The sequence below is a fragment of the Sesamum indicum genome, linkage group LG13 (genome assembly GCF_026168435.1).
Source record: "Sesamum indicum cultivar Baizhima isolate 11 linkage group LG13, ASM2616843v1, whole genome shotgun sequence".
NCBI lineage: Eukaryota > Viridiplantae > Streptophyta > Magnoliopsida > Lamiales > Pedaliaceae > Sesamum > Sesamum indicum.
In genome coordinates, this window is record NC_142669.1 from 13,694,752 (window position 1) to 13,718,680 (window position 23,929).

At 36.2% G+C, this 23,929-nt stretch overlaps 3 protein-coding genes across 3 annotated transcripts; all 3 read left to right on the forward strand.

Annotated features, from left to right (window-relative positions):
• The first annotated feature begins 3,650 nt into the window (after nucleotides 1–3,650).
• LOC148784541 (polygalacturonase-like) lies at nucleotides 3,651–5,138 on the forward strand. The gene is made up of 4 exons (XM_088876877.1): nucleotides 3,651–3,776; nucleotides 3,875–4,183; nucleotides 4,257–4,790; nucleotides 4,893–5,138. The coding sequence occupies exons 1-4, from the start codon at nucleotides 3,651–3,653 to the stop codon at nucleotides 5,136–5,138; spliced, it is 1,215 nt and encodes a 404-aa protein (XP_088733003.1).
• Nucleotides 5,139–9,211: 4,073 nt separating this feature from the next.
• Nucleotides 9,212–10,699, forward strand: LOC148784542 (polygalacturonase-like). The gene is made up of 4 exons (XM_088876878.1): nucleotides 9,212–9,337; nucleotides 9,436–9,744; nucleotides 9,818–10,351; nucleotides 10,454–10,699. Exons 1-4 carry the CDS (start codon nucleotides 9,212–9,214, stop codon nucleotides 10,697–10,699), a joined length of 1,215 nt encoding a protein of 404 aa, XP_088733004.1.
• A 4,002-nt stretch (nucleotides 10,700–14,701) lies between these two features.
• LOC105176083 (polygalacturonase-like) lies at nucleotides 14,702–16,189 on the forward strand. The gene is made up of 4 exons (XM_088876879.1): nucleotides 14,702–14,827; nucleotides 14,926–15,234; nucleotides 15,308–15,841; nucleotides 15,944–16,189. The coding sequence occupies exons 1-4, from the start codon at nucleotides 14,702–14,704 to the stop codon at nucleotides 16,187–16,189; spliced, it is 1,215 nt and encodes a 404-aa protein (XP_088733005.1).
• The last annotated feature ends 7,740 nt before the right edge of the window (nucleotides 16,190–23,929 follow it).

Genomic DNA, 23,929 nt, shown 5'->3' on the forward strand with positions numbered 1-23,929 from the left:
CATAATTTATAGTTAAGAAAGTATGTAGCCACTAAATTTTTCACAATACTGGTATAGTAACTTCCACTAGTAACTTGTCAAGTTAAATACCTGTTGTAATCATGACATTACTCCTCGCAGCCATTGTACTCGTTGTTGATAGTCCGTATGTGGCCAGCAGAATCGCAGCTTCCTCTTGAGAAGTGAACACATCGTTCAAAAATGGACACAGAAAAAATAAATGACCATGGCATTCTTGCTCATCGAGATCCTGAAGGATAGAAGCTCTATTACATTTTTGCCACCATGGTCTATCAATGGGATAGGCTCTCTAATATAGCCAACTAAAGGATGAATAAATTCTTGGGAAACTTAAAGGGACCGCTCCTTAAATGTAACCAATTTACCCACGGTCTTGTTGGTTGAAACAACTGCAGGGTATTCGTCGAGGCGAACTCCCGCAGATATCAATTGCAAAGACATTCACATCAGCAATTTTGTATGGCATCCCCCTTACTAGATATGTTCTAAACTTGAGCAGCTTCTTCCAACACCATGATCCAGTGCTGCTATTAACAGTCCAGATGGACTGACTCCTCATTCTATAGTGGAGGATCCAAGTTACCCCGAATGAATCCCTCTTGATTCGTCACCACTTGCCATAGATGATTGATCATCAAAACCATATTCATGTGATGAATGTTGCTAATACCCATCCATCCCTCATCTTTGGGTGAGCCCCCCTGGTGTTTTGCCACCTTAGCATAACCCGTGTCACGGCTTCTTTGCCATAATAATTTCAAAGCTTTCTTTCCACAGCCCTGATTAATCCGTGCGAAAAAAAAAAAAGCGCACTCTCCCAGTACACACTGATGAAGTTAGTCACTGATCGGATATGTTGAGTCAGAGCTGCAAACGCTAGGCCATGCTTCCCCAACTTGCTATCCCCCATATCAAACTTAAGCAAGAGCAGTTGATATGTAGTGAGCTTCAACCTTGACGTAGTGAGGGGCACCCCCTTTGAGTCATTGCATCTTGGCCTGTTGTTGTAACATCGCATGCTCTAGCTTAACGACCTAGGTGTGAATCATCCTACAATAACGTTCCAGCTCTGATATAATTGGATGTAGCAGCTCCTGCACCTAAGTAAGGAACTCACTAACCAAGTGAACATTAGTATTGAGGTCCCTCTTCTGTTGGTGTTGCTTTGGGAATATTGCTTTCAATAACTTCAGTTTTTCTAGTAAACGAGTACATAGATGTGCCATGAATGTGGTGCCTCCGGACCCCTGACACTGAAGAAAGGAACCCTGGGAAATTATCTAGATAATTATCAAATTTAACAATCACGGCTCCTGCCCTACCCTCCACTTGTAAAACCAATGGTAAGTGATAATAGGTACGTGGGGTGCTGCTGAGATATTAACTGGAAGGCCACCTTGCTAACCAGGTCTCATTGAATAATACTTTATCAAACATTTCCATAAACTACGGATCCCTTGCTTATGTTGTGCCATGTAAATGCGATTCCTCGCATAGGCAAGTAAACAAATCCATAGTGCAAAATACATGTCTGGAACTTCTTGGCAGCAACTCCATAAGTTTCACTCATATCTCATACCATATTAAAGTCACTAAAAACTAACCACAGCTTGGCCTCTATTCCCTCAGTTAGCTGCAACACAGTAATCCAAAGGTCATTCATTCACTATGCTCATTGTTTCTATACAAGACCAATATCAGACATGTGTCGTGCAATTTGTAAGTTAACTCCCTACAACGAATGAGTTGCTATGAGTAGCAAAATATCAACATTCAGCTTCGAGGCATCCCAGGTAAGCCATATATGATTACCGGATTCTGACTAACTAGCAAACGAGGACCTATTGTAAAATATGCCACCCTGCACCCCGTTGACACTACATTGTGTAACCCTAGTTTCGAGCAACCTACAGAACTCTAAACGAAATCCACATACTAATTCCTTCACCACTAGCTGATGGTCTCGATGGCTCAGACCTCTAACATTCTAACAAGTTGCTAGGATCATGATACACCATAAGAGGCACTGCTTCTTTTAGGGTCTTAGGTCGAACCGACGTCCTCATCCTTTACTACATCAAGGAGTTCAAAATATTGTATACAACAATCTCCTTCTCTTTACTACATTCCCCAGCTATAGGGAGACTAAAACCCCCTCCCCTCCCCGGTTGACATTAGAATTTTATGGCATTGAGTCATCCTGTGCATCTTCTTATTCCAAAGCAGGTGGATCTGTAGGGCCTGGTTTGTGGTTTACATCAACCCCAGTCTGTATATTGTCTTCACTAAACGCATGGTCCACTTCTTGGTTAACAACTCGTGGGTCAGGACTGGGGCAGCGTTGTGCATTGCTGCGTGAACCAGAAGATGGATCCCCTGCCCCCAAAACCTATCCACCCACTTTGATTGAAGGCTCTAAAAAATTGCGAAGGAGTCAAAATCTCCTCGATCAATAACCTGCTCCGCCAACTTTAGGAACTAAGAGAAGTCAAATATTTTTTTAATTGCATCACCCATTACTCTATCGCCGTCAGTACCCGCCTCCTCTGTCGCGAGATTAGAGTCCTCAACAGCCATATTACTACTTGGGACTACCAGCGTGTGTGTGTCCTACTGGATTTGTGGTATTTATCACACTTTAGGTGAGTTTGTTGTAATTCACTTTGTTTTTAATTATATTTATGTATTGATCGGAACGTTGTATTGCTTAATTTCTTACAATGTTGATGTAAATTATATAATTTTTGCTTCTATAAAAAATAAATAAATTGAGGAGTACTACTAAGGTGGGGGAATAAAAGAGAACAAAGAATGAGAAATTTCATTTGCTAATCATTTATCTTACAATAATACGACAACTCTAGTAGGTCAAGTAATTCAATACATTAAGCATTATAAAAATTTAGTTAATGATCTTACAATGAGAATTTAATTAATGATCTTATATAATAAATTAGACATAAAGTATTAAATACATTGTGTTTTTTTATTAGCTCTAATTTGGTCACTAGAAAAAACTTAAGACAACCTAATACATTTGACGTTACTCAAACTTCTATAACAAATAAAAAAAACATAATACTAATTATTATTATTAATAATAATTTTTTATAACATAAAATAATACAATATAGAAATATATAGATTAATCGGTATTAATTTTTATTAAATTTCTATAATCGTCCAAATCTTTTCATGATTAACATTTATCGAGCGCTAGCCTTATAGTTACTTTGGTATAAGCAATTATATGATTTGTGTTTTATTATAGGATTATTATAGTTATATATGTATCTGTAGTTATGCAACATAAAAACATTTAAATTATTCATATTTTTAAAATATATGATGCAGTAACATCAACAAAAGCTATGTACTAAGTAAAATGATATTGAAAAACATATTTGTTTTCTATTCATAGATTTTTAGTTATATGTATTCAAGGATGGTGCTTTTTGGTGCGACAAACTTGTTCAACCACAAAATTGAGTAATCTCTGTCACTGAAACTAATGAGATCGGTTAATGATTGGCACTCAATAGTGTACTATTACTATAAATTCATAGTTAATGTATGCGAAGAACTTACATTATTAAGTACATCAACATCAATAAAATATTAAGAAGGCAATGGCAATAAACTTCATTACAATTATGTTCTTTTTGCCTTTGTTGGCAATCAATGTTAATGCCCAGGGCCCCGTGACATATGATATCACAAAGTATGGTGCGAAATCTGGTGGAGATATCAGTCAGGTTTAATCCGTATTAACTACCGTATTTATGTTCAACAGTTAATTTTTTCTTCATACAAAAATATAATTCTTGAAAAATAACACGCATTTGCATGTTAGGCTCTAATGGATGCTTGGAAGGAGGCATGCAATTCAACTTCCCCAAGTACCATAGTGATACCAGGAGGAACTTGGTCACTTAGTCAGGTAAAATTATTAGGCCCCAATAAGGCCCCTATCGAGCTTCAAGTCCAAGGAACCTTGCAAGCCAATCCAGGTCAATTGCCTAATAAAGAAGGGGAATGGATTACTATCAATTATGTCAATTATTTCACCCTTTCTGGTGGTGGAGTTTTTGATGGTCGAGGACAGGAAGCCTGGAAGCAAAACGATTGCCACAAAAATAAAAATTGCGCCAAGCTTCCTATGGTAAGACCTACCTCCTTATATATCCTCAATTATTTCAAGTAGAATAGGTATACAAATTAACAACCCATAATCACATGCATTTGTGCAGAATCTTAGCTTCAATTTCGTGAACAACTCCATAATTCGTGATGTGACCACGAAAGATAGCAAGAATTTCCACGTGAATTGTATATCGAGCCATAATGTCACGTTCCTCCGATTCACAGTTTCAGCCCCTGGAGATAGCCCAAACACTGATGGTATCCATCTGGGTCGTGACACGATGATCAATATCAAAGATTCCATCATAAAAACAGGAGATGATTGTGTCTCAATTGGAGACGAGAGCAAAGAAATTCACATCCAGAATGTAACTTGTGGTCCAGGACACGGTATTAGCGTTGGAAGCCTTGGTGGGTATGCAGAAGAAAAGGATGTGCAAGGGATATATGTGACAAATTGCACCTTTATTGGCACAACAAATGGCGTCAGGGTGAAGACATGGCCCTCTGCCCCAGCAACGTTGACTGTCAGTGATTTGCATTTTGAAGATTTAATCATGGATAATGTTAGCAGTCCCATTATCATTGATCAAGAATATTGTCCACACAATCTTTGCAAAAAAGATGTAAGTTTCTCAATTTGTGATCCAAATTTTCTAACCCTTCATTTTAAAATAATTTAGACTCTTAGTATACTGATTATATTTTATTTGTTGATTATTTTACAGAGACCATCATCTATCAAGATCACTAACGTCAGCATTAAGAACGTACGGGGCACGACAAATACTGCAGAGGCGGTGACGTTTATTTGCAGTGGTCTTAAGCCATGCGAGAATGTAGAGGTGGGTGACATTGATCTTACATATAATGGAAATCAAGGTCCTATCACCACCAAATGTGCCAATGTCAAACCCAAATTTGTCGGCAAGCAGAATCCACCAGTGTGTGCCACTACTGCCCAGTCTGCTTAATCAGTTTCTTTCACATCAATTTCATATACTTTTTAGTTGAGAATAAAATTTTTGTTTCAATTAGCCTCTTGAAGACTAACTACAATTTATTGGGAGTTTAGCTCATAAGAGAAGTGACCCACTTTTATTTTCCCCTGACATGATGAACAATGTAAAAATAAAATTGGAGCACTTCCTAAACCTGTGAGTTCTTTTAGATGACAACTTTGCTATTAAGTAAATTATTGATGTACGTTAAGTATTCGTGTGACTAATTGTAAATCATATTTAAAATTTTTCAACTATCTAAATTTTCAAGTGGATGGATCAGTATACTATTAGGCACCTGCTTAAAACGTGTAATTATCGTCATCAAATTGTGATAGTTAGTGAAACAATTCATTAACATTGTGTCTCTAATTACAATATCAATAAAGCAGTAATCCATAATTTATAGTTAAGAAAGTATGTAGCCACTAAATTTTTCACAATACTGGTATAGTAACTTCCACTAGTAACTTGTCAAGTTAAATACCTGTTGTAATCATGACATTACTCCTCGCAGCCATTGTATTCGTTGTTGATAGTCCGTATGTGGCCAGCAGAATCGCACCTTCCTCTTGAGAAGTGAACACATCGTTCAAAAATGGACACAGAAAAAATAAATGACCATGGCATTCTTGCTCATCGAGATCCTGAAGGATAGAAGCTCTATTACCTTTTTGCCACCATGGTCTATCAATGGGATAGGCTCTCTAATATAGCCAACTAAAGGGTGAATAAATTCTTGGGAAACTTAAAGGGACCGCTCCTTAAATGTAACCAATTTACCCACGGTCTTGTTGGTTGAAACAACTGCAGGGTATTCGTCGAGGCGAACTCCAGCAGATATCAACTGCAAAGACATTCACATCAGCAATTTTGTATGGCATCCCCCTTACTAGATATGTTCTAAACTTGAGCAGCTTCTTCCAACACCATGATCCAGTGCTGCTATTAACAGTCCAGATGGACTGACTCCTCATTCTATAGTGGAGGATCCAAGTTACCCCGAATGAATCCCTCTTGATTCGTCACCACTTGCCATAGATGATTGATCATCAAAACCATATTCATGTGATGAATGTTGCTAATACCCATCCATCCCTCATCTTTGGGTGAGCCCCCCTGGTGTTTTGCCACCTTAGCATAACCCGTGTCACGGCTTCTTTGCCATAATAATTTCAAAGCTTTCTTTCCACAGCCCTGATTAATCCGTGCGAAAAAAAAAAAAGCGCACTCTCCCAGTACACACTGATGAAGTTAGTCACTGATCGGATATGTTGAGTCAGAGCTGCAAACGCTAGGCCATGCTTCCCCAACTTGCTATCCCCCATATCAAACTTAAGCAAGAGCAGTTGATATGTAGTGAGCTTCAACCTTGACGTAGTGAGGGGCACCCCCTTTGAGTCATTGCATCTTGGCCTGTTGTTGTAACATCGCATGCTCTAGCTTAACGACCTAGGTGTGAATCATCCTACAATAACGTTCCAGCTCTGATATAATTGGATGTAGCAGCTCCTGCACCTAAGTAAGGAACTCACTAACCAAGTGAACATTAGTATTGAGGTCCCTCTTCTGTTGGTGTTGCTTTGGGAATATTGCTTTCAATAACTTCAGTTTTTCTAGTAAACGAGTACATAGATGTGCCATGAATGTGGTGCCTCCGGACCCCTGACACTGAAGAAAGGAACCCTGGGAAATTATCTAGATAATTATCAAATTTAACAATCACGGCTCCTGCCCTACCCTCCACTTGTAAAACCAATGGTAAGTGATAATAGGTACGTGGGGTGCTGCTGAGATATGAACTGGAAGGCCACCTTGCTAACCAGGTCTCATTGAATAATACTTTATCAAACATTTCCATAAACTACGGATCCCTTGCTTATGTTGTGCCATGTAAATGCGATTCCTCGCATAGGCAAGTAAACAAATCCATAGTGCAAAATACATGTCTGGAACTTCTTGGCAGCAACTCCATAAGTTTCACTCATATCTCATACCATATTAAAGTCACTAAAAACTAACCACAGCTTGGCATCTATTCCCTCAGTTAGCTGCAACACAGTAATCCAAAGGTCATTCATTCACTATGCTCATTGTTTCTATACAAGACCAATATCAAACATGTGTCGTGCAATCTGTAAGTGAACTCCCTACAACGAATGAGTTGCTATGAGTAGCAAAATATCAACATTCAGCTTCGAGGCATCCCAGGTAAGCCATATATGATTACCGGGGTCTGACTAACTAGCAAACGAAGACCCATTGTAAAATATGCCACCCTGCACCCCGTTGACACTACATTGTGTAACCCTAGTTTCGAGCAACCTATAGAACTCTAAACGAAATCCACATACTAATTCCTTCACCACTAGCTGATGGTCTCGATGGCTGAGACCTCTAACATTCTAACAAGTTGCTAGGATCATGATACACCATAAGAGGCACTGCGTCTTTTAGGGTCTTAGGTCGAACCGACGTCCTCATCCTTTACTACATCAAGGAGTTCAAAATATTGTATACAACAATCTCCTTCTCTTTACTACATTCCCCAGCTATAGGGAGAGTAAACCCCCCCCCCTCCCCGGTTGACATTAGAATTTTATGGCATTGAGTCATCCTGTGCATCTTCTAATTCCAAAGCAGGTGGATCTGTAGGGCCTGGTTTGTGGTTTACATCAACCCCAGTCTGTATATTGTCTTCACTAAACGCATGGTCCACTTCTTGGTTAACAACACGTGGGTCAGGACTGGGGCAGCGTTGTGCATTGCTGCGTGAACCAGAAGATGGATCCCCTGCCCCCAAAACCTATCCACCCACTTTGATTGAAGGCTCTAAAAAATTGCGAAGGAGTCAAAATCTCCTCGATCAATAACCTGCTCCGCCAACTTTAGGAACTAAGAGAAGTCAAATATTTTTTTAATTGCATCACCCATTACTCTATCGCCGTCAGTACCCGCCTCCTCTGTCGCGAGATTAGAGTCCTCAACAGCCATATTACTACTTGGGACTACCAGCGTGTGTGTGTCCTACTGGATTTGTGGTATTTATCACACTTTAGGTGAGTTTGTTGTAATTCACTTTGTTTTTAATTATATTTATGTATTGATCGGAACGTTGTATTGCTTAATTTCTTACAATGTTGATGTAAATTATATAATTTTTGCTTCTATAAAAAATAAATAAATTGAGGAGTACTACTAAGGTGGGGGAATAAAAGAGAACAAAGAATGAGAAATTTCATTTGCTAATCATTTATCTTACAATAATACGACAACTCTTGTAGATCAAGTAATTCAATACATTAAGCATTATAAAAATTTAGTTAATGATCTTACAATGAGAATTTAATTAATGATCTTATATAATAAATTAGACATAAAGTATTAAATACATTGTGTTTTTTTATTAGCTCTAATTTGGTCACTAGAAAAAACTTAAGACAACCTAATACATTTGACGTTACTCAAACTTCTATAACAAATAAAAAAAACATAATACTAATTATTATTATTAATAATAATTTTTTATAACATAAAATAATATAATATAGAAATATATAGATTAATCGGTATTAATTTTTATTAAATTTCTATAATCGTCCAAATCTTTTCATGATTAACATTTATCGAACGCTAGCCTTATAGTTACTTTGGTATAAGCAATTATATGATTTGTGTTTTATTATAGGATTATTATAGTTATATATGTATCTGTAGTTATGCAACATAAAAACATTTAAATTATTCATATTTTTAAAATATATGATGCAGTAACATCAACAAAAGCTATGTACTAAGTAAAATGATATTGTAAAACATATTTGTTTTCTATTCATAGATTTTTAGTTATATGTATTCAAGGATGGTGCTTTTTGGTGCGACAAACTTGTTCAACCACAAAATTGAGTAATCTCTGTCACTGAAACTAATGAGATCGGTTAATGATTGGCACTCAATAGTGTACTATTACTATAAATTCATAGTTAATGTATGCGAAGAACTTACATTATTAAGTACATCAACATCAATAAAATATTAAGAAGGCAATGGCAATAAACTTCATTACAATTATGTTCTTTTTGCCTTTGTTGGCAATCAATGTTAATGCCCAGGGCCCCGTGACATATGATATCACAAAGTATGGTGCGAAATCTGGTGGAGATATCAGTCAGGTTTAATCCGTATTAACTACCGTATTTATGTTCAACAGTTAATTTTTTCTTCATACAAAAATATAATTCTTGAAAAATAACACGCATTTGCATGTTAGGCTCTAATGGATGCTTGGAAGGAGGCATGCAATTCAACTTCCCCAAGTACCATAGTGATACCAGGAGGAACTTGGTCACTTAGTCAGGTAAAATTATTAGGCCCCAATAAGGCCCCTATCGAGCTTCAAGTCCAAGGAACCTTGCAAGCCAATCCAGGTCAATTGCCTAATAAAGAAGGGGAATGGATTACTATCAATTATGTCAATTATTTCACCCTTTCTGGTGGTGGAGTTTTTGATGGTCGAGGACAGGAAGCCTGGAAGCAAAACGATTGCCACAAAAATAAAAATTGCGCCAAGCTTCCTATGGTAAGACCTACCTCCTTATATATCCTCAATTATTTCAAGTAGAATAGGTATACAAATTAACAACCCATAATCACATGCATTTGTGCAGAATCTTAGCTTCAATTTCGTGAACAACTCCATAATTCGTGATGTGACCACGAAAGATAGCAAGAATTTCCACGTGAATTGTATATCGAGCCATAATGTCACGTTCCTCCGATTCACAGTTTCAGCCCCTGGAGATAGCCCAAACACTGATGGTATCCATCTGGGTCGTGACACGATGATCAATATCAAAGATTCCATCATAAAAACAGGAGATGATTGTGTCTCAATTGGAGACGAGAGCAAAGAAATTCACATCCAGAATGTAACTTGTGGTCCAGGACACGGTATTAGCGTTGGAAGCCTTGGTGGGTATGCAGAAGAAAAGGATGTGCAAGGGATATATGTGACAAATTGCACCTTTATTGGCACAACAAATGGCGTCAGGGTGAAGACATGGCCCTCTGCCCCAGCAACGTTGACTGTCAGTGATTTGCATTTTGAAGATTTAATCATGGATAATGTTAGCAGTCCCATTATCATTGATCAAGAATATTGTCCACACAATCTTTGCAAAAAAGATGTAAGTTTCTCAATTTGTGATCCAAATTTTCTAACCCTTCATTTTAAAATAATTTAGACTCTTAGTATACTGATTATATTTTATTTGTTGATTATTTTACAGAGACCATCATCTATCAAGATCACTAACGTCAGCATTAAGAACGTACGGGGCACGACAAATACTGCAGAGGCGGTGACGTTTATTTGCAGTGGTCTTAAGCCATGCGAGAATGTAGAGGTGGGTGACATTGATCTTACATATAATGGAAATCAAGGTCCTATCACCACCAAATGTGCCAATGTCAAACCCAAATTTGTCGGCAAGCAGAATCCACCAGTGTGTGCCACTACTGCCCAGTCTGCTTAATCAGTTTCTTTCACATCAATTTCATATACTTTTTAGTTGAGAATAAAATTTTTGTTTCAATTAGCCTCTTGAAGACTAACTACAATTTATTGGGAGTTTAGCTCATAAGAGAAGTGACCCACTTTTATTTTCCCCTGACATGATGAACAATGTAAAAATAAAATTGGAGCACTTCCTAAACCTGTGAGTTCTTTTAGATGACAACTTTGCTATTAAGTAAATTATTGATGTACGTTAAGTATTCGTGTGACTAATTGTAAATCATATTTAAAATTTTTCAACTATCTAAATTTTCAAGTGGATGGATCAGTATACTATTAGGCACCTGCTTAAAACGTGTAATTATCGTCATCAAATTGTGATAGTTAGTGAAACAATTCATTAACATTGTGTCTCTAATTACAATATCAATAAAGCAGTAATCCATAATTTATAGTTAAGAAAGTATGTAGCCACTAAATTTTTCACAATACTGGTATAGTAACTTCCACTAGTAACTTGTCAAGTTAAATACCTGTTGTAATCATGACATTACTCCTCGCAGCCATTGTATTCGTTGTTGATAGTCCGTATGTGGCCAGCAGAATCGCACCTTCCTCTTGAGAAGTGAACACATCGTTCAAAAATGGACACAGAAAAAATAAATGACCATGGCATTCTTGCTCATCGAGATCCTGAAGGATAGAAGCTCTATTACCTTTTTGCCACCATGGTCTATCAATGGGATAGGCTCTCTAATATAACCAACTAAAGGGTGAATAAATTCTTGGGAAACTTAAAGGGACCGCTCCTTAAATGTAACCAATTTACCCACGGTCTTGTTGGTTGAAACAACTGCAGGGTATTCGTCGAGGCGAACTCCAGCAGATATCAACTGCAAAGACATTCACATCAGCAATTTTGTATGGCATCCCCCTTACTAGATATGTTCTAAACTTGAGCAGCTTCTTCCAACACCATGATCCAGTGCTGCTATTAACAGTCCAGATGGACTGACTCCTCATTCTATAGTGGAGGATCCAAGTTACCCCGAATGAATCCCTCTTGATTCGTCACCATTTGCCATAGATGATTGATCATCAAAACCATATTCATGTGAGGAATGTTGCTAATACCCATCCATCCCTCATCTTTGGGTGAGCCCCCCTGGTGTTTTGCCACCTTAGCATAACCCGTGTCACGGCTTCTTTGCAATAATAATTTCAAAGCTTTCTTTCCACAGCCCTGATTAATCCGTGCGAAAAAAAAAAAAAGCGCACTCTCCCAGTACACACTGATGAAGTTAGTCACTGATCGGATATGTTGAGTCAGAGCTGCAAACGCTAGGCCATGCTTCCCCAACTAGCTACCCCCTTTGAGTCATTGCATCTTGGCCTGTTGTTGTAACATCGCATGCTCTAGCTTAACGACCTAGGTGTGAATCATCCTACAATAACGTTCCAGCTCTGATATAATTGGATGTAGCAGCTCCTGCACCTAAGTAAGGAACTCACTAACCAAGTGAACATTAGTATTGAGGTCCCTCTTCTGTTGGTGTTGCTTTGGGAATATTGCTTTCAATAACTTCAGTTTTTCTAGTAAACGAGTACATAGATGTGCCATGAATGTGGTGCCTCCGGACCCCTGACACTGAAGAAAGGAACCCTGGAAAATTATCTAGATAAATATCAAATTTAACAATCACGGCTCCTGCCCTACCCTCCACTTGTAAAACCAATGGTAAGTGATAATAGGTACGTGGGGTGCTGCTGAGATATGAACTGGAAGGCCACCTTGCTAACCAGGTCTCATTGAATAATACTTTATCAAACATTTCCATAAACTACGGATCCCTTGCTTATGTTGTGCCATGTAAATGCGATTCCTCGCATAGGCAAGTAAACAAATCCATAGTGCAAAATACATGTCTGGAACTTCTTGGCAGCAACTCCATAAGTTTCACTCATATCTCATACCATATTAAAGTCACTAAAAACTAACCACAGCTTGGCATCTATTCCCTCAGTTAGCTGCAACACAGTAATCCAAAGGTCATTCATTCACTATGCTCATTGTTTCTATACAAGACCAATATCAAACATGTGTCGTGCAATCTGTAAGTGAACTCCCTACAACGAATGAGTTGCTATGAGTAGCAAAATATCAACATTCAGCTTCGAGGCATCCCAGGTAAGCCATATATGATTACCGGGGTCTGACTAACTAGCAAACGAAGACCCATTGTAAAATATGCCACCCTGCACCCCGTTGACACTACATTGTGTAACCCTAGTTTCGAGCAACCTATAGAACTCTAAACGAAATCCACATACTAATTCCTTCACCACTAGCTGATGGTCTCGATGGCTGAGACCTCTAACATTCTAACAAGTTGCTAGGATCATGATACACCATAAGAGGCACTGCGTCTTTTAGGGTCTTAGGTCGAACCGACGTCCTCATCCTTTACTACATCAAGGAGTTCAAAATATTGTATACAACAATCTCCTTCTCTTTACTACATTCCCCAGCTATAGGGAGAGTAAAACCCCCCCCCCTCCCCGGTTGACATTAGAATTTTATGGCATTGAGTCATCCTGTGCATCTTCTAATTCCAAAGCAGGTGGATCTGTAGGGCCTGGTTTGTGGTTTACATCAACCCCAGTCTGTATATTGTCTTCACTAAACGCATGGTCCACTTCTTGGTTAACAACACGTGGGTCAGGACTGGGGCAGCGTTGTGCATTGCTGCGTGAACCAGAAGATGGATCCCCTGCCCCCAAAACCTATCCACCCACTTTGATTGAAGGCTCTAAAAAATTGCGAAGGAGTCAAAATCTCCTCGATCAATAACCTGCTCCGCCAACTTTAGGAACTAAGAGAAGTCAAATATTTTTTTAATTGCATCACCCATTACTCTATCGCCGTCAGTACCCGCCTCCTCTGTCGCGAGATTAGAGTCCTCAACAGCCATATTACTACTTGGGACTACCAGCGTGTGTGTGTCCTACTGGATTTGTGGTATTTATCACACTTTAGGTGAGTTTGTTGTAATTCACTTTGTTTTTAATTATATTTATGTATTGATCGGAACGTTGTATTGCTTAATTTCTTACAATGTTGATATAAATTATATAATTTTTGCTTCTATAAAAAATAAATAAATTGAGTACTACTAAGGTGGGGGAATAAAAGAGAACAAAGAATGAGAAATTTCATTTGCTAATCATTTATCTTACAATAATACGACAACTCTAGTAGGTCAAGTAATTCAATACATTAAGCATTATAAAAATTTAGTTAATGATCTTACAATGAGAATTTAATTAATGATCTTATATAATAAATTAGACATAAAGTATTAAATACATTGTGTTTTTTTATTAGCTCTAATTTGGTCACTAGAAAAAACTTAAGACAACCTAATACATTTGACGTTACTCAAACTTCTATAACAAATAAAAAAAACATAATACTAATTATTATTATTAATAATAATTTTTTATAACATAAAATAATATAATATAGAAATATATAGATTAATCGGTATTAATTTTTATTAAATTTCTATAATCGTCCAAATCTTTTCATGATTAACATTTATCGAACGCTAGCCTTATAGTTACTTTGGTATAAGCAATTATATGATTTGTGTTTTATTATAGGATTATTATAGTTATATATGTATCTGTAGTTATGCAACATAAAAACATTTAAATTATTCATATTTTTAAAATATATGATGCAGTAACATCAACAAAAGCTATGTACTAAGTAAAATGATATTGTAAAACATATTTGTTTTCTATTCATAGATTTTTAGTTATATGTATTCAAGGATGGTGCTTTTTGGTGCGACAAACTTGTTCAACCACAAAATTGAGTAATCTCTGTCACTGAAACTAATGAGATCGGTTAATGATTGGCACTCAATAGTGTACTATTACTATAAATTCATAGTTAATGTATGCGAAGAACTTACATTATTAAGTACATCAACATCAATAAAATATTAAGAAGGCAATGGCAATAAACTTCATTACAATTATGTTCTTTTTGCCTTTGTTGGCAATCAATGTTAATGCCCAGGGCCCCGTGACATATGATATCACAAAGTATGGTGCGAAATCTGGTGGAGATATCAGTCAGGTTTAATCCGTATTAACTACCGTATTTATGTTCAACAGTTAATTTTTTCTTCATACAAAAATATAATTCTTGAAAAATAACACGCATTTGCATGTTAGGCTCTAATGGATGCTTGGAAGGAGGCATGCAATTCAACTTCCCCAAGTACCATAGTGATACCAGGAGGAACTTGGTCACTTAGTCAGGTAAAATTATTAGGCCCCAATAAGGCCCCTATCGAGCTTCAAGTCCAAGGAACCTTGCAAGCCAATCCAGGTCAATTGCCTAATAAAGAAGGGGAATGGATTACTATCAATTATGTCAATTATTTCACCCTTTCTGGTGGTGGAGTTTTTGATGGTCGAGGACAGGAAGCCTGGAAGCAAAACGATTGCCACAAAAATAAAAATTGCGCCAAGCTTCCTATGGTAAGACCTACCTCCTTATATATCCTCAATTATTTCAAGTAGAATAGGTATACAAATTAACAACCCATAATCACATGCATTTGTGCAGAATCTTAGCTTCAATTTCGTGAACAACTCCATAATTCGTGATGTGACCACGAAAGATAGCAAGAATTTCCACGTGAATTGTATATCGAGCCATAATGTCACGTTCCTCCGATTCACAGTTTCAGCCCCTGGAGATAGCCCAAACACTGATGGTATCCATCTGGGTCGTGACACGATGATCAATATCAAAGATTCCATCATAAAAACAGGAGATGATTGTGTCTCAATTGGAGACGAGAGCAAAGAAATTCACATCCAGAATGTAACTTGTGGTCCAGGACACGGTATTAGCGTTGGAAGCCTTGGTGGGTATGCAGAAGAAAAGGATGTGCAAGGGATATATGTGACAAATTGCACCTTTATTGGCACAACAAATGGCGTCAGGGTGAAGACATGGCCCTCTGCCCCAGCAACGTTGACTGTCAGTGATTTGCATTTTGAAGATTTAATCATGGATAATGTTAGCAGTCCCATTATCATTGATCAAGAATATTGTCCACACAATCTTTGCAAAAAAGATGTAAGTTTCTCAATTTGTGATCCAAATTTTCTAACCCTTCATTTTAAAATAATTTAGACTCTTAGTATACTGATTATATTTTATTTGTTGATTATTTTACAGAGACCATCATCTATCAAGATCACTAACGTCAGCATTAAGAACGTACGGGGCACGACAAATACTGCAGAGGCGGTGACGTTTATTTGCAGTGGTCTTAAGCCATGCGAGAATGTAGAGGTGGGTGACATTGATCTTACATATAATGGAAATCAAGGTCCTATCACCACCAAATGTGCCAATGTCAAACCCAAATTTGTCGGCAAGCAGAATCCACCAGTGTGTGCCACTACTGCCCAGTCTGCTTAATCAGTTTCTTTCACATCAATTTCATATACTTTTTAGTTGAGAATAAAATTTTTGTTTCAATTAGCCTCTTGAAGACTAACTACAATTTATTGGGAGTTTAGCCCATAAGAGAAGTGACCCACTTTTATTTTCCCCTGACATGATGAACAATGTAAAAATAAAATTGGAGCACTTCCTAAACCTGTGAGTTCTTTTAGATGACAACTTTGCTATTAAGTAAATTATTGATGTACGTTAAGTATTCGTGTGACTAATTGTAAATCATATTTAAAATTTTTCAACTATCTAAATTTTCAAGTGGATGGATCAGTATATTATTAGGCACCTGCTTAAAACGTATAATTATCGTCATCAAATTGTGATAGTTAGTGAAACAATTCATTAATATTGTGTCTCTAATTACAATATCAATAAAGCAGTAATCCATAATTTATAATTAAGAAAGTATGTAGCCACTAAAATTTTCACAATACTGGTTTAGTAACTTCCACTAGTAACTTGTCAAGTTAAATATCAGTTGTAATCATGACATTACTGCTCGCAGCCATTGTATTCGCAGCAATTGAGAATAAATTTTTTGTTTTAATTAGCCTCTTAAAGACTAACTACAATTTTGTTGGGGCTTTAGGTCCTAGGAGGTGTGACCCTATTTTTTCCCCCTAACTTGATGAATAGTGTAAAATAAAACTGGAGCAATTCCTAAGCCTGTGAGGCCCTTTAGATGCCAACTTTTCTATAAAGTAAATTATTGAGGTTCGTTAAATATTCGTGTGAGTAATTGTAAATCAGATTTACAATTATTTATCAACTATGCAAATTTCCAAGTTGATGGATCAGTATATTATTAAGCACTTTCTTATAATGTATAATCATCATGATCAAATTGTGATAGTAAAATATTTTATTAACATTGTGTCTCTAATTATTAAAGCAACGATCCATAATTTTTAGTTAAGAAATTATGTTAATGTATCCACTAACACAATGTTTGGTTTTGTGATTTGGCCCATTTTAGAGACGAGCCCAAAACACAAAATCTTGTTTTTTTTTTTTTTTATGTTTTGCACACCTTCACTAGGTGTGCAATTGTAATTTAACTTTTTTTTATTATTTTCTTTTATTATTTTTTATTCTTCTCTTATCATAAATATATATATTATATTTTACTAACAAACAAAATACTATATATACATACACATATATATTACTAAATATATATATTAAAATACATGATTTGACAATGAACAGTAACTCATGTCTCCCAAATCCCAACATCAAACTTACACCACTTATTTTACATTATTTTATATCATATCAAAACACAAATCCAAACATACCATCTATCTCAAAACACATACTTACTTATCTCTATTTTTCTCTCTCTATCTCCAAAACACCAAAACAAAAACATCCAAAATATTAATCCAAACATAGTCTAAGTTTTTCAGAATACTCATTTTGTAATTTCAACTATTAACATGTCAACTTAATACCAGTAGCAATCATGACGTTACTGCTCGCGGCCCATTGTATTTCCTGTTGCTTGTCCCTATGTGGCTAGCATAATCTCACCTTCCTTTTGAGAAGTGCAACATATCATGTAGAAAACGGACACTAAGAAAATAAATAAGCATCTTGTTGAGTCCTTATTCTATAGTGGAGGATCTAATTTACCCAAATGGATCCCTCTTGCTTCGTCAGATTTGCCATAGAAGCCTTTAGTAGAGGAAGTATGTCGATTTATGTATCCAAATTTAGCTAGTTTAGAAGCCGATGCCTTGATTTGGAAACCATGAACATCCTTTGCTCACTACGGTAGATTACTACCAGAGTAACCTACTCATTTACACACTTCAAATCCAGGGATCCATGGTGATTTTCCAAGAAAGAACATAGAGAGAAATATAGAGAGAGTATTTGGAGAGAGTATTGTGATCAACTCATTTGTATCACATTTGTGTTTCTGTATATCTTTGATCACAACTAGGTCCCTCTTCATAGATGCACGCAATCCTATCCTAGAAAGGAGTCCATATCCCAATAAATATTTGAAAGACTACAAATTCTATCTCAAATAGGGTAAATCTTAGATAGGGTGTATTTGAGAGGAGTCCTTATCCCACTATTTATTTAAGAGACTCAAAATATATCTAAATTGGATGCATATGGGTCATGGAACAGTGGGGGGTCCCTAATAAGGACAAAGAGGTAAGGGGGTAGCGGATCGCACTGCATCAATTCCCTAGCACCTTGACATAATCAACCTCTTTGACTTTCTCTTTCCTCAGTGGTATAATCAGCCTCTGTTTCTCCTCCTCTGATTGAGTATACATAGTCAAACACGTAAAATGATGCAAATTACTTGATGGTGCCCTCCTTTGCCCACATGGACTTGCTCTTGCTCAGTAAGCATAACTCCTTGGCCATTATAGATTTGAAACACCTTCAACACTGCACTTTTAACTGCCACCTTCCCAAAGAAGATTTTAGTACATTGGCTGGTGTTTTGAGTCATTGCATCTTGGCCTATTGTTGTAACATTGCATGTTCCAGCTTAACTGCCTTGGTTTGAATCACCCTACAACAATGTTCCAACTGTAATAGAAGGATGTAACAGCTCCTACGCCAGCTTAAGGAACTCACTCACCAAGTGGATATTAGTAGTGAGGTGCCTTTTCTATCAGTGTTGCTCTCAGAATGTTGGTTTCAATAAGTTCAGTTTCCTAGTAACTGAATACATAGATGTGCCATGGATATGGTGCCACCGGACCCCTGACACTACAAAAGAAACCCTGAAGACTTAGCTTGATAATTATCAAATTTAAACATCCCGACTCCTGCCCTACCCTTCACTTGTAAAACCAGCGGTGAGTGATCAAAGTTACATGGCGTGCTGCTGAGATATGAACTGGAAGGCCACCTTGCCAACCAAGTCCCATTGAACAATACTTTATCCAAATATTTCCATAAACTGCGGACCCCTCGCTTCTGTTGTGCCATGTAAGTGCCATTCTTCGCATAGGAAAGTGAAAGAGCCCACACTACAAAATAAGTATCTGAAACTTCTCGGTAGCAAGTCCGCAAATTTCACTCATATTCCATACCATATTAAAGGCATCAAAAACTAACCACAACTTGTCCCCTATACCCTCAATTAGCTGCAGCACAGTACTCCAAAGGGCCTTACGTTCACTAAGCTCATTGTCTCCATGCAAGATCAATATCAAACTGAAGGCAAGAACAAGCGGATCGGCCCCGGAAAGTGCGAGCGGAAGTGCAAGAGAATTAAAAGAATGGTAACATATACGTATAATTGTAATTATTCTACGACTATTCAAGGGGTGTACCCTTGGTTTTGCCAGAAATTCGATGTAGTATGTCAATTTAGAAGTAAAACAAAACAAAATCCAAATATATAAAGGGTATCGATAAATCTAACTAAAGACATGCGGTATTTATAAGAAATTTTACCTCGTTTATGTTTCAATCGATAATTGTGCATTCGTTCCTTTGTTTACTTTAGGATCCAACATAGGAACCCTCTAGATATGATCCACACCACACCACGACAAGAGGGTTTTGATCTCTTTGCTAGAAGAAATGAAAGACGGTTGGAAGATGTCAAAAGAGAACTACACTATTAATTAGTGTATTCTTTTCCTAAAAAATACTTTCCAAAAGTGCAATTTTGACCAACCCTCCTTCTATAATAGAAGTTAACTCTACTGCTAGTGACCCTTAATTTAGTACACCGGATTTCATTTTAATCAAATTGAACTAAATTCAAGCAAAATAAATTTAATTAAATCTAATTTAATAAATCCAAACTAAATTAAGTCCAATGTCATTTAATCAAATTAAAGACATAAGCCCAATTCTCTCTAATTAATAAATTTAAATTATTAATTAAATCAAACCCAATTAAATTAATTCAATTAATTTAATTTTTGGCTATCCATACAATGGATCATCCCACATGTAAATAATCCAGTTATTAAGTTTTTTAGAATTAATTCTAAATTACTTTCTAGACCTTCCACAGTGATTTGTTTCTGACTCTTTAGGTTCATATTTCAGCTAGACTTGGGCTAGTGTCCAACATACCAATTAATTGAAACCAATTTAATAAATCGTTCTTGATGAACCATTGATCAAGAAAGTCGACTACCATGGGTGGCTGTCTAGCAACGGTCTATGGCACTACAAAAACTAGGTGAATATCCGTGAGAACATTTAGGCTCGTGATTTCATACGGGTACGGTCCTTCCGTCTACCATCTCTTGGCCTTAGTCTAGAGCATGCAATTTGGTATTGATTCCCATCCTCGACTAGGAAACCATACTTTAATACTTGAACTGCATTTCCTTTAATTTCTAGACATAGAAAACCATTTTCTATTCAATAAACTAATGTAGCTACATATCTTGTGAGGCGTAAACGCGTCTTTAACTGCATAAGAGATATCGATGTCACATATTGACAGGGGACGTATCCTCTTCTTGGAACCCACCATCCTCGCTACATATTTCGACTGCACTGGACAAAGTTCATAATGATCATGTCTGTTACACAATCGCCTCTCGCATAAATCCAAGATACAGCCATTGTGTGCACGTAACTACTATGGTTCATCAAGTTTGAGGACTACCCGGTACTATCGGAGTCGGGGACTCAAGTCATATTGATCAAGCCTCCTAAGTTTCCACAAGACGATCCATACGAGTCAGTTTAGTCAGTTGATCACTTCGTCAACTAACCCACTAAAATTGCATAGACGTCCAATGTCTATTGCCGATGAAACACAACACTTATCTAATGAATGCAATACTCAGTGCAAGTCTCAATATGACTCTCGATGCCCAGTCGCGAGGTCCTCGAATTGGAACCTTTCAGACCAACCCTCGATTTCATAGCCTCCATCTAATGCGCAACCCAACTACATGAGTTATTCAAATGGTCTGTGGGCATCTGTTGTGACATTTAAGCAACGTTTAACATAATTGGTAAGCGTCGGTAACAGAGGCAGTAGATTAAGAACTCTGAATTTGCCTTTGTCTGATCGAGTACCCGATCTGATAAAAAATAGACGGGTTGCGGGTTACCCGAACCTACCATAAAAACCCAATCAACCTGACTCGTCTTTTCGTACCTGATCGGGTCAAGTCGAGACTCGATTAACTTGACCCGGATGCCCACCCCTAACTACGGTTGTATCTCCCCTAAATATGATTTTTAAAGTAAATCCTGTTTATTTATATATATATATATATATATATATATGCACATATTACCGTCCCTACTCATTATACATGCGTAACCTCATCATCACCACAAGCACAATTGACTTCTCTTTTCCAAGAGAATATATATATATATATATATATATATATATATCAAACACCACAAAATTATAAAACTTTTATAATTAGTGCGCACGCGAAGATAAATAGATATTGAAGTCCAGGCTGGCATTAGATTGGGAATTTCATGCTTAAACTTTAATTGAGAGATAGCTTGATGGAAGGGTCGTATATGTATAGTAGGTGCAACTAACAAGTTTACATCAATTCCACCTATTTTCTAGTGGCATGGATCATTGCTACATAGCCACCTACGGTGACTAAAGTTAATGAGGAGTAATTAATTAAATATAATTAATTAATATAAGCAAGTGGGTTGCAATTAAATAGTATATTGAATACTAACCCAAGTCAAGTTGAAGGTGAATCTAAAGGTCACATACAATTTACTAGTTGATTGGAGAATTAATTGGTGACTTAATTTCAGCAAGAAAGATTGATTTAAAGAAGATTCAATTATCAAATTTAATTAATTAAATTATTTAATTGAGGGTCTATTCGATTGGAAACTCAAGATGTTAATTAATTAATTTTAAATTTTACTCAATTAATTAATTCGACCCATATTTAAATTGGTTAAACATTGGACTTGAAATTAATTAATTAAGAGAGTAATGGCCGAAAATTTTAGGCCAACTCTCCCTTAAACTCTCGCCTCTCTTTCTCTCATGTTCAACGTGTTCAAACCCTCTTGAGAAATCCTATAACTCTCTCTTCCTCCATGTTATTGTTCTAACTTTTCCTACATCTAAAGTTCTAGCAAACTCAAAGAAGGATTCATTAGTATGGTGTGGAGACGTTAGAAAACACATAATTTTGATTTTGTGTGGACAAAACAAAGGTCATTCGTGGAAAATCAAGAGGCGACTGCAAACATGGAACGAACGGCACTTCTAGCCTGGACGTGCACTGGACGAGAACATCAACAACGCGATACATGAATCAATAGTACATGTCAATTGTAATAAATATCAAGAGAAATGCTTGTTCGAATCATATTTGATCGAACCAAATCAATCGTAAAGCAAGTATATCATACTTGCTATGTGATTGATCACTTTCTTTAAATTGTACATTAATCACACGGTAAGTGTATTGTATTTACTATATGATCAGTTCAAGTTTCAAATTAGAATTTTCCTTAATATCCATAGGCCCTGCATTCTCCTTTAAGTGCACAAACCCAAAGACACGGGATTCCATTCCCTTTTTACTTCTATATATTAATTTTAAATTTACGTGCTTTTACTGCATTTTAGAGTTCCGAGTGTTGTCGTATCCTTTCACTGTTGACTTTACGGTCTCCCATTCAAATAGATCAAATAATTTTTAAATAAATATAAATATCATTTTAAATTACAAAAAATAAACAAATAAAGAAGATGCATGAAAGGTGTTTTTGTATAATTTTGAAAAATACAGGAAGGGGAATCTTTCAAACATTTAACTTTTATCACAAGGGTGGGACGGGTGAAAAGTGTATAAATATATTATCTTATATTGAACATATATCTACCAAAACAATTATAAATAATATAAATATAATAGATAAAAAAATTAAAATGCAATAAAAAATAACTGTGATTAAAGAAAAATGAATAATAAGAAAACAAATAAAGAAAAAGTCACAATTAGTATATTTTTAAGGAAAACGAGTAAAAAACAATGCCGCCAAAATATCAAAATTTACATTCCCGAATTCTGGTTCAATATTTTTATTGAATTTCTTTTTCAGACTTGAATTAATATCGGGAAACAAAATAATATGATACTCTATAATTAAACTTGCATAAAATATGACATGATATTAAATAGAATCAAAACATGATATTCTGAAGTAAAACATACAAAAAAGCTCTCAAGATGTACGATCTTTTTGCGCTTCTGATTTGCCAAAAGATAATATTTTCAAATGTGAATTGAACCACTTTTTACTTCATTCGTAAAATATAAGCATTGGCAGTATCTACATCACCAACTTGTTCTTTTCTAACCTAATAATACAATTAAAATGAAACATTAAAAAAAAAATGATGCATTGACTGTAATAACAGAACAATGAAATTTTAAGAAAAATGAAGCATTCAACAAACCACTGCTATGTTTGCATCCATTTTACTTTATTTATTTTGTTCTGATTTGTGTTCTTCTGCAAAAGTAGAGAGAAAATGGAAGATAAAGTAGGTAAGTTAAAATCACAATATGTAGACTAAATAAATACTCTCTGAATCCAAAAGATCCATGCCTATGTTAAATATAACACACACTAAAAAAATATTTCGCTTGAATTTCTTTATGAGCATGTAAAAAATGGAAGCAAAATATTTCTTTATCTAGAATGTAATTCTGACCTACTTTTGACATACTTTAGTAAACAATT

Coding starts and splice junctions, on each gene's coding strand:
- LOC148784541 (XM_088876877.1), top strand. CDS start 3,651: ATGGCAATAAACTTCATTACAATTATGTTCTTTTTGCCTTTGTTGGCA. Junction 3,777..3,874: donor CTGGTGGAGATATCAGTCAG/GTTTAATCCGTA, acceptor TTTGCATGTTAG/GCTCTAATGGATGCTTGGAA. Junction 4,791..4,892: donor ACAATCTTTGCAAAAAAGAT/GTAAGTTTCTCA, acceptor ATTATTTTACAG/AGACCATCATCTATCAAGAT.
- LOC148784542 (XM_088876878.1), top strand. CDS start 9,212: ATGGCAATAAACTTCATTACAATTATGTTCTTTTTGCCTTTGTTGGCA. Junction 9,338..9,435: donor CTGGTGGAGATATCAGTCAG/GTTTAATCCGTA, acceptor TTTGCATGTTAG/GCTCTAATGGATGCTTGGAA. Junction 10,352..10,453: donor ACAATCTTTGCAAAAAAGAT/GTAAGTTTCTCA, acceptor ATTATTTTACAG/AGACCATCATCTATCAAGAT.
- LOC105176083 (XM_088876879.1), top strand. CDS start 14,702: ATGGCAATAAACTTCATTACAATTATGTTCTTTTTGCCTTTGTTGGCA. Junction 15,235..15,307: donor ATTGCGCCAAGCTTCCTATG/GTAAGACCTACC, acceptor AACCCATAATCA/CATGCATTTGTGCAGAATCT. Junction 15,842..15,943: donor ACAATCTTTGCAAAAAAGAT/GTAAGTTTCTCA, acceptor ATTATTTTACAG/AGACCATCATCTATCAAGAT.